At 38.4% G+C, this 19,368-nt stretch overlaps 1 protein-coding gene across 2 annotated transcripts in view; it reads left to right on the top strand.

The window, feature by feature from the left end:
- LOC133516595 (electron transfer flavoprotein beta subunit lysine methyltransferase-like) overlaps positions 1-19,368 on the top strand; it is a 60,203-nt gene that overhangs the window by 21,456 nt on the left and 19,379 nt on the right. Inside the window, exons 1-2 of one of the 2 annotated variants that reach the window (XM_061849605.1) lie at positions 1,773-1,876; positions 15,914-16,098. In XM_061849605.1, coding sequence (XP_061705589.1) covers positions 15,914-16,098 — 185 coding nt within the window. In that variant the 5' untranslated portion in view covers positions 1,773-1,876. Of the gene's footprint in view, positions 1-1,772; positions 1,877-15,913; positions 16,099-19,368 lie in introns of those variants that run through there. The other variant, XM_061849603.1, reaches the window with a different exon arrangement.

The following is a 19,368-nucleotide window of genomic DNA, read 5'->3' as shown; positions in this document are numbered from 1 at the left end:
TTTTTGAGTTATCGCAAAAAGTTTCCCCGTCATAGTAAAAAGACGTACACCCACAGTTCATCCCTTGGTTAACAATCTACCATACTTTAAGCTCCAGTTTAGCTTATTGTGACGGAAGAGTAACTACGGAACCCTACTCTGAGCATGGCCTGACATGCTCTTGGCCGGTTTTTATCTATAAGCATCATAACTCCACGCGAAGTCGCGGACAGACGCTGAGTATGATTAAAGAAGGTTACTGTAATCGACGCCGGTCCCGCTACCTGACACACTTCAGCATATTACATAGTCTAAGTAGACCGAACTCGATATAAAAGCGGTCCCGTTTTTAACCTCATTCAATCTATGTGCTCGTACATATGTACCAGGCACATTACATATGCCGAGGCCAATTCGACGTAAATCGGTACAAATACAAACATTAGCTTACTGTTACAATTAGGTTAAGAAACCGTTAGTTCTTCTAGTACTGTACAAAGATTGGAACTAGATTTTTACAAATAAGTAAAGATATACACAAAAATTTTAATATACATAATACATATCAGAATCGATAAGATTTTTTATTGGAAAGCGGTTGATATAACGCAATATCAATGGTTGTTAAATAATAACATTAATAACTAACATATTTAAAAGGAAACCTGCCTCCTTGCGAATTTTAAACAGGTGAAAGTTTTCTTAACAATTGAGGTAGAGTTTTGAGGTTTGTTCTTTGGTTTGTCAAGATAAGTTGGCAGCGATTTTAATAGCCCAGACGGAGCACGGATTATTTTTTAGGGTTCCGTACCCAAAGAGTAAAACGGGACCCTATTACTAAGACTCCGCTGTCCATCCATCCGTCCGTCTGGCTGTATCTCATGAACCGTGATAGCTAGACAGTTGAAATTGCCACAGATGATGTATTTCTGTTGCCGCTATAACAACAAATACTAAAAAGTTCGGAACCCTCGGTGGGCGAGTCCGACTCGCACTTGTCCGGTTTTTAGAAATTATGACGTTTACTTGACACTTGCACCGTCTGAGCTATCAAAATCGCTGTCAACTTATCTTGGTCTGACTCTAGTATAACCATTGTAAACGTCCAGACAAAGTAATAGACAAGATAAAAACACAACAATTCGGAATTTCCACCAATTTGTAATTTAAACTGTTTGTCGTACACCGACAATAGCAGTTTAGCGACAGGACGCGGAGATAGAACAAATCAACTACTGGGGATCGGTCCCGGCGCCCGGTGGATTACACTGAGTCATGCCGACAATCAACTGCTTTGTTGTTCTATCAAAAATCCCAGGAATATTGACTACGCCTCCGCCTAGCCAGGATGACAATCATTCATCGGCGTTGGTCCAACGATTACCACCTTGGCTTCGGCTCCTACGTCTTTGAATGTTTCTTTATATAAAACAATATGAATAAATGTATGCATGTAAACACTTTATTGTACATAAGACAGGTTAAGATATAATAAAACAGAATGTTGTCAGAAACAAAGGCGAATTTAATAAATCATGGGATTGCTGCGTTTGACTTGACGTCAAATTCTTCATATCCATTCTTCTAAAATACTAAAGAGTTGCTGATGGCCTTGGACTTTGTCTTGTTTGTAGAAATCAATAAAAGTCCTCATTTCCAATATGTATTATTAATAGAAGGTTAATACTATTATAAAAACGTGTTCAAAGTCCACACAACAGAAAGCTGAGGAAACGTCCACACACATTGCGACAGCTGTTGTGCCGAGGATTTAGATTAGACACGCGGTGAATCACCATGAGTTGCACTTGTTGTGTTTGTAGCCACTCGTCCGGTCGGCGCTAAATGATAACAATTGTTGCGAAATCGACTGCGAGTGCGTATCCATTGCAATAAGGTGAATAAATGTACACGTATTCATGAAGTTGACAGTACATGTAGTTAACACATTTTGTTTTCTTAGTACTACTTACACCAATTAGATTTTATAATTTACTTGAGCATTATTTTCTCGTGCGATACAAATGCAACCATAATTTCTTCTCAGCTGTTATTCACAAAGAGCTAGACCACAAGCTCGATTAAATTAGTAGTTAGCGTTTGAAGTTGGAAGTCAAAATTGCGTCCAGGTTTCAATCAAAAAGTCCGGTTCGATCCTGAGATCCTAACCTGCAGTGACTATTCGAAGCGTTGTACTCGTATAGCCTAGTATTTTTCAACCACTGAAACGAATTCCGGAGGGGGCGTAGTACTCAAGGCAATTCCAATAATTTTCGCGATAAATAATATGTTACTTATCGCGGAAATTATTGGAATTGTGAACGAAACTGTATCCTGTGACAACTTCGTAGTCGTGACGTCTATTGCGTCTGCTATTCGCGTAACGCAGCCTTGACTTGACCCAGTTGACCTGCTTGCGCCGGCCTCAACTACCGTTATGATACGTTTACCTTCGCTTCATTAGTTGTTACCACCGATCCTAATCGGTCTCATCTTCTAGTCACTCTCGTATTAAGGGTTGGGAGTTGGGAACTGTGCCCTATAACCTCCTCATCTCAAATGGTGTTTGCTATTCGCCAGCCTCAACTACCGTTATGATATGTTTACCTTCGCTTCATTGCCACCGAACTTGATCAGTCGGTCTCATCAGTCTTTCACTTTTTACAGAGTGGCCTTTATAACTGTGACCCATGGTCATACCTCTGGTTACTCCATTTATTCCTGTACGCGGAGTTGCGAGAGTAGTCAGTGCCGGAATACTAAGACTGCACTAGCGTCTCCTTCATTGCCGTCCTCAAACCAAAATCGAAAGAAAGTAGCGTTGCAGGGACAGTGGGAAATGGCTTAGGTATTACACGGAAAATCCTGTCATTTTTGTCAAAGTTTTATAATCGCCACATGGACTTTACTCCCACCAGTTCCTATTATCACACGCCGCCTCTCAGTATTCCCACTGTTATCTGCGTCGGCGCCGTCGCCGTGCCAGTCGCCGACATCCGCGCCGTCGCTATTCTAACCTGATCCGTAAATTAAACTCTCCCAGCATCATGTTATCTGTATACTCGGGCACACATTCTAAAATGCGCTATAATAAAGTAGCGTCGGTATCGTATCGCTAATAAGGCGGTAAATCGTGAGACTACCTAACCAATTTTTCGAAACTTGTACGTCACTCAATATCATTTGATATTCACTTACAATATACTTTCCGATTAAGGAAAGCATCGTGAGAAAATCGGACTAATTCCAATAAGGTCGTTATGGTAATGTTTATGCAAATTCTAATAGGGTGCAAATTCTATTAGGTCATGACTCGGAACTAACACGTTAGGTTCGCTGCGGACCACAGACTCCTGATAGTCCTAATCTCCTTTTCCCACACTCCTGTTGAGCCTTCGTAAAAACCGGGACACCTAGGAATATTATGATAATGATATGTAATAAAGAATAGTCTGTGCGGAAAGAGAAGAATCTAGAATTTTATGGGTTCCCTTACATTCCACACCTCTTTCTGCACAGAATATACGTACAGCTAAATTGCGGATAGAACTGTCGTCTGCGGAAATTCCAGACCGATAAGGCTTTCAATTCTCCAAGACAGCGCACAGTCCATCTTAAAGCACCTTCGTACCAAATTTCAAGATTCTGAGTTCACGGGAAGTAAGTACCCTGTAGGTTTTGATTCCCTTTCGATAGTCTAAAATTTGCGGAAATTTGCGGCATAAACGGCTGTATCTTTTTAATTGCGTTGGCTTAGAAGTTTGATTTTTTCACAGCTCTAAGGGACCTGAGTATTTGATATAAATTCCAGCTGGATACCTCCACACGTTCCTGAGAAAAAGGGTCTTTCTTGACAGACAGACAGGCGGACGGATGGATAGCAAAATGATCCTATAAGGGGTCCTTTCGAGGTACGGAACCCTAAAAAGTAGACAAATTAAAGGTCGATACTCGATGTTTTATTGATTTTTTTAATATGCACGTTGGGAGTTGGAACTGGAGCGCAAGCTGATCTGATAGTGATACGTTTTAATCTTATCAGCGACGATTGTTGAAGCGTGTCCGTAACTTCATCATTGAAGTCAATCGTTAATACAGATAAGATATTATTTGTACTATCATATGTTTGTCACATTCCTAACTACTTATTCATATATTTATATCAAAGAAGCCATCTTCTCTTGTTGCGGATTTGCCATTTGTTACTCATATCATAATAATCTATCCATAGTATGACAAACTATCTTGTTATGTAATTAAATAACAGGTCGGTCATAGTATGTCAGTTTTGGTAATATTGTTATACTTACTTATTAGAATAGGCCAGCTAAAACCATCCTGTATTTTGCCCGTGAAAAGAGGAAAAATACTGTGAAAATTCCATTCAGTAACTGTTCCTCCTATTTCTGTGAGTCTCCACCACTTCCACCTGACTTCATACCATGAAGTCCATGAAACATATTTATCTCCGTATATCATTTTGCCAATTATGAATTGAACTGTACATGATAATAATTTCTACGTAAAATCCAACAGAATTACGCATTGGTTTTATCTCTAAAGGGGGCGATGCCGACAGCAAACCATTGCACATTGGCCACATTGGTATCGATGTTGTATTGGATTTTGTCCTGTTCTAAACATTTTTTTCATAATACAGTAATGTTATTACGTCTATTAAGTGTTGGTAACTTAGTGGTTATAATTATTTTCTTTAGTTATTTTAGTCTATAGATTACTCAACTTCAAGATTATGTTTCGAAATTTGAGATGTTTTAAACTTATTAGAGATAAGGTAACTATTGTAACTAACTAAATACTCCAAACCTGTATAAAAAAAATTGCAAGAAATACATTTCAAAAGTAAAAAGTATTTCAGTAGGCAACAGGCTGATATTGATAATTTTCTTTACGAACATACTCTTATTTAATTTAAACAGTTCGAACGATCAAAATTGGCGATGGAGTCTCCAAAAAGACTCGAAAAAAGGTTTTTCATGAGTCAGTCTGTAACTACGAGTACAAATACTGCTTTAAAGCTGTTCTATCACCGAAGTAGCTCCATGCTGTTTGGAACATTTTTATTAGCACTAGCTACCTTTAAGAACTATCTTAAACTACCTTAAAAACGTTTCTTTTAGTAAACCATTATCTGGAAAACTAATATGATCATCAATATTGTTCCCACCAGAAAACCGGTAGCGTGCCATAGAGACTAGAGACATGATAGGCAGAACATTGATTAGCACTTTATTAAGCATTTTAGCGATATACCCTGTAGACTTCTACGCTTACACTTGTAAGGCACACTTGAATCAAATTGCGAATAATCTTATTAACACAAAGTCAACATTTACAGCGCCTAACATCGATTCTGAACCTTATTTCGATATCGTTATGAGCCAAAGTCGAAGCAACAATGCTAATCGACAGCACCTGACTCACAATTCTCACAAACGGCCATGTCAATGAACTTCTAGTTCGCACGCGATGTAGCTTACGATATCGTACCGTTCTTCCGTCTCATTCTTTAACGGGCAGTGTGAAAGAGGCAGCGATGTGGGTAATGCTAGAGTTTGAGTTGGCGGGTGAATCACTCCGTGTAGTAGACATGTCCATGTGTGTTTCGGCGAGGAAATCATTGGTGGTTTGGTGAATGAAATGCCTTTTCAATTCATAACTGATAAGTCTTGCCTAGTACCTTCCTATTAGGTATCTGCCTAGAAATGTTAACTTACACGTACGATATCTTATCATAATATTACAGTTATTAAATATTACAGTAGGTTAACCTATGTATCTATCGTAAACTAAAGTCTTCATATCTATTTACTCTGTAATTTCCAGATTTCCGATCAAAACCGTTTTGCTGCCAATATACCACACATGCCAAAGTCACATGTTTGGCAAATCATGTATCTATCTCGACGATTCTCAGACGGTTATAGACGGGCGTACCGGATCTCGTCGTACTCGCTCTCACTTACGGCACGTTCCACCAAATCGAACAGGCCCCGGACCGCACCAAGCTCTCAGTCCCAGCACGTCCGTCTTCTGTTACAGCTTTAGAAGCAGACACGTATCACACGTAGCGTAGTCTATAGGCGCTTGCATTTAATTTGTCTCATGTATATTCTAAGCCTTTCGTCCGGTCAGTCTGACCTTGTCGGCTATTTTAAATTTTGGAAAAAGGTGCAAAAAATCCAATGCAAAAACCTGTTATGTTTAAGACATTCGAGATTTATTAAGCTTATCATCACGAGTTAAATAATAGATCGGCTAATATTACACCGCACGTCACACGGACTATTATAGACCGTAGGCGTGGCGTATGCACAGATGATACAATTTTATTGAATTCATTGCATTACACAGGCGTATTCTGGTTTTAATAACAGGTTATGAATTAGATCTGGATTAGTTATGGATCTTACCTGTTAGTGTCAAAAGTGACGTTTTTGGTCGAAGGAATGTTGTCTCGGCATTGCAATATATAACTACATATATATATTATATTGTTGTCTAATAATTCTAATACCCACAACACAAGCCATATTGAGCTTACTGAGGGACTAGGTAGGTCGATCTGTATAAAATTGTAATTGTAAATAATATTTGTTTATTTAATAAAGCTTTTTAATAAAAGATACATTTAACATATATAACAGATAAAGCGCTTTGTTATTCTAAGGAAGAAAATAATAGAACTGTCTAAGAATATACCTAGTGAACTAAAAAAACAATAAGCATATTTTACAAATAAATTAAGTGGATTTTTGCGAGTATGGTCAGTCTTTGGGAAGCTTAGCCCAGAAAGCGAACTTCATTCGAAACAGAATTTTCAATAAAAATTGGTCCTTAATACTTTTTCAAAAGTAACTTTCTAAAAACTTTCTTTATAGATCGATCTCGAACGTTCTTAGAACATGACCTCCAATGAAGGATCCTGTCTGATGAAATATTTCACACTGCGTAAAAGCTAAGGCAACTACATGTACGCACTTAGGTATCGGCTATACATATAATATAGTCTTTATAGGCTACATATGTGTGTATTGCAGTGTTGCTCCTAATTTTAGACCAGCAGCGTCAAAGTCAACAATTAAAGTGGGTGTGTCTTTGTCTTGCGTCAGTGGAGTCAACAGCATCTGATAACGACGCAAAATGATTCCATGGTGAGATTCCATAAAATATAACACTTTAAATCTTAGATAATTAGGATCTACCACTACCAGGAGTCCGTACCCTCATGCATATTTAGGAGCTAGATATCTTGTAGGTGAAACAATTTTAATGTAAAACGATTCACACAGCAAATACTTAGAAGTAAGTCTTAGCTCAAAAGACACAAAAGCTGCGCGGTGACTAGAATATTGACTGGACACTGTAAGTTAAACAAACACATGTTTCAAATTGAAAAGAAACAAGATGCGACATGCAGGTTCTGCCAGTAGTCAGAGGAGACTGCAATGCACATCCTCTGTTCCTGTGGACCACTAATGTCAAAAAGAAGTACCCACTTAGGGCGGCACACGTATTGCAACCCTACAGGTACAGAACATTACGGCCCAAAGAATCTGGAATTTCCTATTTTTTAGGGGCATTAGTAATGAACTTTAAAGGGCTGTCACAATAGATCACTGCCTCGTCGACGTGGCACTCAGAGGCCCACAAAGTCCAATAATAATAATAAAAGATCATATAGTCGCGGCCCTGTCGTCAGTTACTGAATTAAGTAAGATGTGTGAAGTTTACTTGATCCATCTACGCTCTCCTTAGTTTGGCTGGCTTGATACTTGCTGAATTCCTCGTGTCGTAGCATGTGGAGCATGTATCAAGGATTTTTCCGTCTTCTGTTATGTTAGTTCTTATCATTTTTTATTACATGTTATATACATAGATATATCGTTGTTCGTTTGTTCTCTATTCGTTCCTTATTTCAGTTAAATTTTCCACTACTGGACGAACATTTTAAGTGTGGCAGATCTACAGTCGATAATTCCATATTATACAGTTTGCAAACCACTATTTTCAATTGCGCGTCCACCAGCAGCGTCAAAGTCAACAATTAAAGTGGGTGTGTCTTGATCTTACGTCAGTAGAGTAAACAGCATCTGATAACGACGCAAAATCATTCCATGACGAGATGCCATATAATTTAACACTTTCAAAATGAAAGAATAAGAATCTTATAAAAATGGGGTCTGCCAGGAGTCTGTGCCAACCCTCCTCGTTTGTTTAAGACTTTTACCGATTAAGCTATCCCCGTATAAATATATCCTCCGCCTTCTTTTTGACAGTCTAATACGATACAACGTTTCCTTTTTTCTCTTGTTGATCCTTGTACGCTCTTCCTGGTTTCCCTGGCTTCTTTGCTTCAACTATCACTTCCTCTTATGAAAAGTTGTTATATAATGAGTTCGTCGTGTCATAGGAGTCGTCCAAACATTTTTACAAGCTTTTATTCAACTTGCCCTGTTAGTGAATGTGGGTCAAATCATGGAGGCTAAATTTGACCCTTCTCGATTTCCCATTGAACTGAAATTTTGCATACATATGTAAATCAGATGACAATGATGACATGAAGCTGATCTGATTATTGAGACAGAAGGTGGCCATGGGAACTCCGTGATTAAACAACGCAAACTAATTGTGTTTAGGGTTGTTAGAATTGTCTCGATTAGTATTAGTTGCCCCTTGGAAGGAAAAGTACAGTCAGCGATAAAAACTTAAATTTTTTCAAAAACTTATTTATCTTCTATTATCTAAATAATAGTTCTCAACAAACTTCTATTTGACTTTCCAAAACAAGACTTTCACAAAATTTAAATATGAATATTCAGACAGTCCAAAGTTTGAAAACCTCTAAATTGATTTGTGTATTCAGTAAGCTGAGCCACTAACTGAAACCAATATCCACCTTCACTGTAGTCATTTGGGTTACAAACTTAGAAAATCAACAAAATAATATACATCCTCACAATAAATCAAAACTTATAAGTATTAAAACTTTCACTGCCTTATCATGTCGTTAACCTAACTCACCAATAACAACAAGTGATACATAATGTGATTTAATCATATATTTACATAAGAATTATAACTATTATCAGCACTCACTATCGCCGCGTCAACTTCCATGTCGACAGAAACACGTGTCAGTAGTCTAAGATCCGGCTGCATATTTCTGAATCCATCTCAATGTTTTGTTCTTGCCACCAGCTTGAACTAGTATCCTAGTAAAGGTCCTGTCATTCCATACGTATGTAAGAAATAATCCCTATATCCTTTACAATCAGAGATACTTGGTGTCAACGTAACGTGAGAGTCAGAATGGCGGGTGTACCTAAATAAAATTAAATGAAAACCATACCATATTTTTGTACCTAATTTGTACTATTTAGTACCTCCTTTAAAAAAAATTGTACCTCACGGTACTTAAAGTTATCACCAAAAAACAGGTCACCCGCCATCCTGACAGTCAGAATGGCGGGTGTACTTTATTACGCTATGTTCCCGTGGTTATTGATAAATTCTATAAAAGCCAAATTTTTGTACCTTCATAACCAATTATAATACGGGTCATTTTATTTTTGGTTTCCAAGTTTTACTCATTTTATATTTTGCTTGCTATTACAATTTTGCAGGCGTTATAATTTTTCAAATTATCGATTTCATTTTTAAGAAAAAACGCTAAGGTACAATTATGTTTATTACGCCAGGATTTAGTACCTTTAATGTGTGGCATGTATGGGACTGAGAGGTGAAATCAAACACAAGTGCTTACTCGCGAGCGTCTGTATTGTAACTAACTCAAAGTACATCGTCAACTTATGTATATCTATATCTTACACTACTACACACACCTCATCTGGGGGGTTGTTGAGAAAAAAAAATTGATGTAAATTAATTTTTTTTTATATAAAACTATGTATACACTATCAAACATTTTGTTTTATTTAAAGAAATCTAAACATATCGATAGTACAACAAAACACAATTATGAAATATGTTTACATAAAGTCAAACTATTAATGTTAACACAACATGACAAAAAAAAAGAGCAGTGACACATGAGTCACTGGTTAAAAATCTTAGTCCTATTTTTATGAACAAGATCGATCTTACCATCTATTTCTAACTTAACATTTACTCCATCGTCCTCAATCACTTTAAAAGGTCCTTTAAAAAGATTATCAAATTTTTTTCCAGTTTCTGACTTAATCAAAACTAGATCATCCTTTTTATAAGTCACTGAGTTAGATAACTTATCATAATATTTTTTTCGTAATTCCTTAGATTTTAACAAATTTTCCTTGGCATCCTTATGAGCTATTTGTAGTCTGTATTTTAATTCTAGAGCATAATTATCGGGATTATACAGTGGTTGTACAGTTTTAATCAGATTACTAGGGATTTGACATTTCTTTCCGAAAACCAATTCAAATGGGGTATACTTTGTAATTGAATGTACTGTTGTATTGTATGCAAAGCACCAGAACGGTAGCCAATCGCACCATGTGTCCGGGTGACCATCGCACTGAATTCTCATAAAAGCGGCTAAATGTTTGTGCATATTTTCCAAAGCACCTATCGATTGGTGGTGATAAGCGGTCGAATTAATCTTATTTATTTTTAATAACTTACATACTTCTTCCATAGTGGATGACATAAACTCGGTACCTCGGTCCGTTGATATCATACCTGGAATACCGTATCTTAATATAAAATTACTAACTAGAGTTTTTGCTACGCTAATCGCATCCTTGCGTTGCAATGGGTAAGCTTCAATGTATTTCGTTAGCTCGCATTGCAACGTTAGGATGTACTTATTACCTTCCGTATCGGTGTCTAGCGGTCCAAGCAAGTCGAGGTATATTTTCTCGAATGCTGACGACGCTGTTGTCGTGATAACCATAGGTTGTCGTATATTTTTAGAGTACTTTGTTACTTGACATTTACTGCATTTTTTCACGAAGTCTCTGACGTCACTCTCTAAAGTTGACCAATAATATTTAGACTTGATGTTACTAACCATTCGGCGAACGCCGGCATGTCCGCTGGTTGGTAGTAAATGATAGTCGTTAATGATAACTCGTCTCTCGTCTTTGTCATCTATTCGGATTATATTTCCTAGGATTTTTATTCGCGGTCCGGACCAGTCTTTCATCGTTTTTATTTCATTTAACAATGTTTTTATAAATAACGCGTTTTTATCATTTTTTATCATACATAACTCGTCTATATTTATATTTCTACAGAAATCACTCAACATATTCACAAATACGGCTCGCGTGAAATGAGACATATAGTTAAGGTTTATGTAGAGACGTTTTTTATCCCTTGCGTACGCGAAACAATCTTTTTCTCTAGTTATTAACTTATTTTTTCTTAATTTTCTTAACTCGTGTTCTGATTCAAACAACATTTCTATTGAGTCATTAGGTTTTCTTAATATTTCCGCAATTCTCGGCTGATCAGACCTTGAATTCTCGGGTATACTAAGATCTCCTACACTCTCGTCACACAACTCCTCCTCTTGCCTCAACTTTTTACTCTGTTTCCTTGTCATAACTGTAACTTGTTCGCTCATACTTTTTAATTCGTCGGACGAAATTGAAATTCTACTTAACGCGTCTGCCACTACGTTCGAACTTCCTTTTATATATATTATTTTATAGTCATATTCCTCTAATTGCAATCTAAATTTAATTAATCTACTTGACGGATCCTTCATGCTGAATAGGTATAAGAGTGGTCTGTGGTCCGTCATTATTGTGAACTGTTTTCCAAATAAATAAGGTCTAAAATAGCGTACACTCCAGACGATTGCTAAAAGATCCTTTTGAACGACAGGGTAATTTAACTCGGCTTTATTCAAGGGTCTACTAGCATAAGCTATAGGTCTCTGATCTTTGTTACATAGTACCGAACCGATTGACCTTGAGGATGCATCTGTTTTCAAAATGTACTCATTTTCTGATGAAAAATCTGGGTATTGTAAGATTGGGGGAGTAATAAGTTTCTCTTTTAATTTATTAAACGAATTTTGGCATTCCTCTGTCCATTGAAATGGTATATTTTTCCTACATAATTTGTTCAATGGTAATGTTATTTCTGCGAAATTTGGAATAAATTTCCTATAGTAGTTGCAAAAGGCTACGAATCTCCTAACTTCATCACTGTTTGTTGGTGTTGGGTAATTCTCTAAAACTTTAGTTTTTTGCGGATCTGGTAACACGCCTTCCGCTGATACTACATGCCCTAAATAAAGTAGTTGTTTTTTCAGAAAATCACATTTTTGGGGGTTTACTCTCAAGTTGACCTTACGTAATCTTTCTAATACGTCGATTAAGTTTCTATTGTGTTGGTCCATGTTTCTGCCGAAAACAACTAGATCGTCCATGTAAATAAAACACTTTTCATATGAAAGTCCTGACATTGCTATTGACATTACCCGGGAAAATGCACTGGCACTGATTTTGAGGCCGATTGGGAGCCTTTTCATACGGAATTGACCTTGACCTGATGAAAACGAAGTTATATTCCTACTGTCTTCGTCCAATGCTGTTTGATAATAAGACTGCTGTAAATCAAGATGGCTAAAATATATTGCACCTGACAGAGAATCTAAAATATCGGTAATATTTGGCAGTGGAAATTTGTCGTCCTGGATAACATTGTTTACTTTTCGGTAGTCGATGACTAAACGCCATTTCTTTGTATTGTTGTCAGACTTTTTCGGTACTAATAGTATCGGACTATTCCAATCGCTTTTAGATTCTTCAATTATATCGTCTTTAATCATTTGATCGACCTGCCTATTAACCTCCGATTTCATTGACGCTGGCAACCTATACGGTTTCGTATATATGGGTTTCGTGTCCGGTTTCACAGTGATACTTTGGGTCGATACATCCGTAGTTCCTAATTTATCCCCGTCTAAATAAAAAACATCGGCGTATTTGGCACATATTGACTCTATAAGTTTTCTGTCTTCGTCATTTAAATGATTTAACTTCAAAGACGACAATAACCTTTTAACCCTTTCTACTCCGTTGTCGCATTTTTGAAAGTTACAAATGTTATAATCACTCAAATTATCTAAAATAGGTTCAAAAATAGGTAATTTTATGTTTTCGTCACTTGTATTTAAAATTCGCACTGGTATTCTACTTTGCTTAACTCTACTTATACTTCCCGCCAAAAATACATTTTCGGCCAATTTTTCGGAGTTTATAACGTAATCCTTTCCTAAATCGAATGATTTTACTTTAATTAAATGTATAGACTCACTTCTCGCTGGCAAAGATAAACAAGTTTCGTTTTCATTACTTCTTTGTATTCGTAACACACACCTTTGATTTCCATAATGCAAAGTAAGCTCGTCCTTTGTTAAGTCTATGATCGCATTATAAGTTCGCATGAAGTCTAAACCAAGTACTCCGTCCGCATGACACGGCATATCCTGATCTTGCAAAACGTGAAACCTATGCCTAATCTGTATCGTATTTCCGTCATGTAAAGTCACGTCCGCCACTTGTTTACTAGTAATACTGCCACCTACTCCTGATATAATAGTACCCTTCTCATATATCTGCGATTCTGTGGGAACGTTACTTTGTTGTAAAATTGATATACTTGCGCCATTGTCAATCATAAGAATAAGATTTTTTCCACCTACAGTAAAATTTACATAGTCTAATCCGTCACATATAGTTAAAACTTTATGCTCGAAAAAACTGAACTCTGTCTGTCTCGTCACTTGTCGAACTATGAGGGGTCTGCGGCTCGTGTGTATATGTATACACGTTTCCGCGGTGTCCACGACTCCTGCGAGTACTGGGATGTCCCCTAAAATTCGTACGTTGTCCACGGCCCCTGTGAAAATCATTACTAGGTACAGTACCTCTATTAGTGGGATAGCGTGGTATCCATGGGCTGTGGTAGGCTCTGGCTCGATTGGGTTGGTAGCTGGTGGGCCCGCGCCCACGCCAGCCGTAGCGCTGTGGCTGCTGGAAACCTCTTCTGTAGCCGTAGTTCATGTTCATGACTACTGGCTCGGGCTGGGGTCGCGCCAGCTCCTCGTCTTGGGCAGCTCTGACAGCTTCTTTTAATTCTGTGTATTCTCGGGCTGCTAAAATGGTACTAAGACGGCGGTTCCTCAAACCGTCCGTGAACTTCTTTATAGCTAAGGACTCGTTGATTGGTCTAAGGACATCGCGCGCCTCGGGCTTCCCGTCGGCTTGCGCTATCGTTAGGCCAATGAACAACTCCTCGATCTTATCACCATATTGAGTAATAGACATATCGCGCTGTGTAATGTTATTTAATTGTTCAAGTAAAGAGACTGCGGATTTCTTCGGCAACAAATATTTTTGTAGATCAGTCACTAAATCGACAACAGTTTCATAACTCGATTTAAGTTTTAGTTGCGCAATTTTATTAATTCTTGTTTTAAGGACAAATGAAATTAGTATTTTTTTCTCGCAACTTTCGTTCAATATACTGTCTAGCATTTCAATACCGGAGATCATTTTTTCCACGGTCTCCTCCTTGCCGTCCAAAATAGGTATTAAGCTGTTCGCTTCCTTTATTTCGAATTTTTTCTCCATTTTAATTGGTTTTTCGGTTACACACTCTAAAACTTTATATTGTAAAATTTTATTATAAGCTTTATCTATTTTTTCACATAATAATTCTAAAATATAACACTCCTCGGACTCAGACAGATCATCTAAATTAACAGAAGTGATTAAAGATCGATAGTCCTCATATATCAACTGTGCATTGTCAATTTTTTCCTGACCTTGTTTTAGTTGCCTTCTAGCCTCGCCTAATTTTCGTAGGTGTATGCGTATATTTTCTAACTTATTATATATAGTCTGTAATTCTAAATTCATACCCTTAACATTTCCGACGCTTTTCACTCCCGACACTTTTCACTTCACACACACACTATACGTAGAACGCCGCGCTTTCATCCACCGCTTATGCGCCTTCCTCCTCGTCGTCCTTGGCCGGAACTGACTTCCTCATGGACAGCCTAGCTTGCAATCGTGCCCAAACTTCTCTCCTGACTTCTTTGTGTATGTATTTTTGCTGTGCCTTCTTGAAAAACTTGTACAGGACGCAGCAACCGATGAGGGCGAGTACGACGAAAAGAACGCTTATAAGGATGTTATTGACCTTTGTGTGATGCTCGCTCGTGCCCGTCGCATCATTCGATCCAACCGCATTCTGGGTGATCACAACCTCTTTTTCCTCCTGTTTGCTGTATCCTTGCCCCATCACGCCTGAGTTACTGTATTTTTTCTACACGAAAATTGTCCATAATCGTATTAATAGTTTGCAGTACTGTCGCCTACGCAGTCCATATTGTAATAATCACGCTAACACTGAGGCGGCGAAAACGCTGACACTAACATCGTGCGGCCCGGCGGAGCCCGCGCTCGAGGTCACGGTCGCCATGTGGCATGTATGGGGCTGAGAGGTGAAATCAAACACAAGTGCTTACTCGCGAGCGTCTGTATTGTAACTAACTCAAAGTACATCGTCAACTTATGTATATCTATATCTTACACTACTACACACACCTCAAATGTTTAATCTGTTAAGTTCAAATAACTCAGTAAATCATGTCTGATAAATAACTCAGTAAATCTGAGTAAATGAGTGTGAGTAAATGAGCCGCTGGGTGATCGAGTGATCATGGCGTCAACCGCGATAGCTGAAATAAAGCTGAATGCGCAGCTCTAATTCGATTCCAATATTTTAATTAATAACATACTGGGATTTGTACAATTACAAATTTGAATTTGAATATTACAAACGATTAATCCCAAAATAACACTAAGTCCCGCTGACGGCGCTGACATTGCTACCTGACATAGGCACCTACAACCTCTGTAACATTGTAAATCTGTTGTTCCAGATGTCCCGTAAAGTCGCTTCCCTAATCTTGCAGCACACGGTGTCATCGCGCGCACACCTCACACCTGAACTGGCGTTGCGCCTGATCACACCCGAGTGCCCGCTATGGAAGGCGAGAGGGGACGAACTGCCCTTCCCTGATCCCTTCTGGGGGTTCTACTGGCCCGGAGGACAGGCAACAGCAAGGTAAGTCTATCCCATAAGGCTACTTCTCTAATAATACAACACCTCACCCCAGGGCCCAGGCAGGCTACTGGCCCGGGAGTAAGGATATTTACCCAGGGACCGGACCCGCTTACCCTAACCCGTTCAAAAACCCGGGTTATTGTAAAGCTGTGTTCCAAAAACCGCTTCATTTCGGTAAGCTTTTGATTGGCTTACCGGTTAAGAAACTAATCCTTTTATTTGAATTAATTCAGGTTAGCGCTTACCGATATTAAAAACCCGGGAAAGGGTTACCGCTTCAAGCGCTGATTAAATACGAACAAGCTGTTTTAACTTTTACGTGAACTGCATATGGTCTATTAACGTAGCGCCCGACGCGAAACACGGCGGTTCCATTCCCTACGTGCACGTGCGAGCGCGCGGCGCGGCGCGGCGGTAGTCGGTATTTGTCAAAGGCTTTGTAATTTGCCGACCTAATATTGCTAATTCAAACAAAAGTGTACGTTAAGTCAAGTAGCGCACAACGTAGATTTCAAAACACATGCTAAAGTTTAAGGCAAATTACCTAATATGGTAAGGCGTTGCATTGATTTTGGTATATTTTTGTTTAGTACCTATTACTCCTAATGTAGTCACTTTCTTTATCGTTAGCTGTCTGTGCACATCTCCTGTATCAGTGGAACTCATCAATGGCTTCTAATAATTTTATCGAGTTCGGGCTCATTTTAAAGGTCTTGACGAGTTCTTTACGATACACATGGTGGAGAGGGTCTGATGGTGGAATCGGAAGGTGTCGATGGAACTCATCGATAACTACTAATAATGCTATCGAGTTAGGGCTCATTTTAAAGGTCTTGACGAGTTCTTTACGATACACATGGTGGCGAGGGTCTGATGGTGGAATCGGAAGGTGTAGATGGAACTCATCGATAACTACTAGTAATGCTATCGAGTTTGGGCTCATTTTAAATATCTTGACGAGTTCTTTACGATACACATGGTGGCGAGGGTCTGATGGTGGAATCGGAAGGTGTCAGTGGAACTCATCGATAACTACTAGTAATGCTATCGAGTTTGGGCTCATTTTAAAGGTCTTGACGAGTTCTTTACGATACACATGGTGGCGAGGGTCTGATGGTGGAATCGGAAGGTGTTGATGGAACTCATCGATAACTACTAGTAATGCTATCGAGTTTGGGCTCATTTTAAATATCTTGACGAGTTCTTTACGATACACATGGTGGCGAGGGTCTGATGGTGGAATCGGAAGGTGTTGATGGAACTCATCGATAACTACTAGTAATGCTATTGAGTTTGGGCTCATTTAAAATGTCTTGAAGAGTTCTTTACGATACACATGGTGACGAAGGTCTGATAGTGAAATTGGAAGTTGTCAATGGAACTCATCGATGACTCCCATAATGCTATCGAGTTTAAGCTCATTTTAAATGTCATGACGAGTTCTTTACGATACACATGGTTGAGGTCCATCATTTTTGAAAACCACATTCCCTAAAACCTATAAAACGACATCCATGACAACTTTTATGACAAGTTGCATGGCCGCCATCTTGGATTCCAAAATAGTCATGATTTTCGAAATCTGCACTCCCTAAAACCTATATAACGACATCCATGACGATTTTTATGACATAGTACATGGCCGCCATCTTGGATTCCAAAATCGTCATCATTTTCGAAATCCGCACTACCTAAAACCTATTAAACGATATCTATGACGACTTTTATGACAAATTGCATGGCCTCCACCTTGGATTCGAAAATAGTCATCATTTCCGAAATCTGCTCTCCCTAAAACCTATATAATGACATCCATGACGATTTTTATGACATTGTACATGGTCACCATCTTGGACTCCAAAATGGTAATCTTTTTCGAAATCTGCACTTCCTAAAACGTATAAAACGACATCCATGACAACTTTTATGACAAATTGCATGGCCGCCATCTTGGATTCCAAAATAGTCATGATTTTCGAAATCCGCATTCCCTAAAACCTATAAAACGACATCAATAAAGACTTTTATGACAAATTGCATGGCCGCCATCTTGGACTTCGAAATGGTCATCATTTTCGAAATCCGCACTCCCTAAAACGTATAAAACGACATCCATGACGACTTTTATGACAAATTGCATGGCCACCGTCTTGGATTCCAAAATAGTCATGATTTTCGAAATCCGCACTCCCTAAAACCTATAAAACGACATCCATGACGATTTTTATGACGTAGTACATGGTGACCATCTTGGACTCCATCCATGACGACTTTTATGACAAATTGCATGGCCGCCATCTTGGATTCCAAAATACTCATGATTTTCGAAATCCGCATTCCCTAAAACCTATAGAACGACATCCATGACGACTTTTATGACAAATTGCATGGTCGCCATCTTGGATTCCAAAATAGTCATGATTTTCGAAATCCTTACTCCGTAAAACCTATACAACGACATCCATGACTATTTTTCTGACATATTTCATGGTCGGCATCATGAATTCCAAAATGATCATCTTTTTCGAAATCCGCACTCTCTAAAACCTATAAAACTACATCCATGATGACTTTTATTAAATAGTACGTGGCCGTCATCTTGGAATTTCAAAATAGTCATCATTTTCAAAACCCGCACTCCCTAAAACCTATAAAACGATATCCATGACGACTATTATGACAAAAAACAAGGCCGCCATCTCGGATTCCAAAATAGTCATAATATTTGAAATCCGCACTCCCTAAAACCTAAAAAATGACTTCCATGATGACTTTTATGACAAAATGTGTGGCCGCCACCTTTGATTTCAAAATGGTCATCATTTTCGAAATCCGCACTCCCTAAAACCTATTAAACGATATCTATGACGACTTTTATGACAAATTGCATGGCCTCCACCTTGGATTCGAAAATAGTCATCATTTTCGAAATCTGCTCTCCCTAAAACCTATATAATGACATCCATGACGATTTTTATGACATTGTACATGGTCACCATCTTGGACTCCAAAATGGTAATCTTTTTCGAAATCTGCACTTCCTAAAACGTATAAAACGACATCCATGACAACTTTTATGACAAATTGCATGGCCGCCATCTTGGATTCCAAAATAGTCATGATTTTCGAAATCCGCATTCCCTAAAACCTATAAAACGACATCAATAAAGACTTTTATGACAAATTGCATGGCCGCCATCTTGGACTTCGAAATGGTCATCATTTTCGAAATCCGCACTCCCTAAAACGTATAAAACGACATCCATGACG

Source organism: Cydia pomonella, chromosome 3 (assembly GCF_033807575.1).
Source record: "Cydia pomonella isolate Wapato2018A chromosome 3, ilCydPomo1, whole genome shotgun sequence".
In the NCBI taxonomy this organism is placed as follows: Eukaryota; Metazoa; Arthropoda; class Insecta; order Lepidoptera; family Tortricidae; genus Cydia; species Cydia pomonella.
The sequence above is the reverse complement of the archived record's forward strand: the minus strand, read 5'-3'. Positions and strand labels throughout refer to the sequence as shown.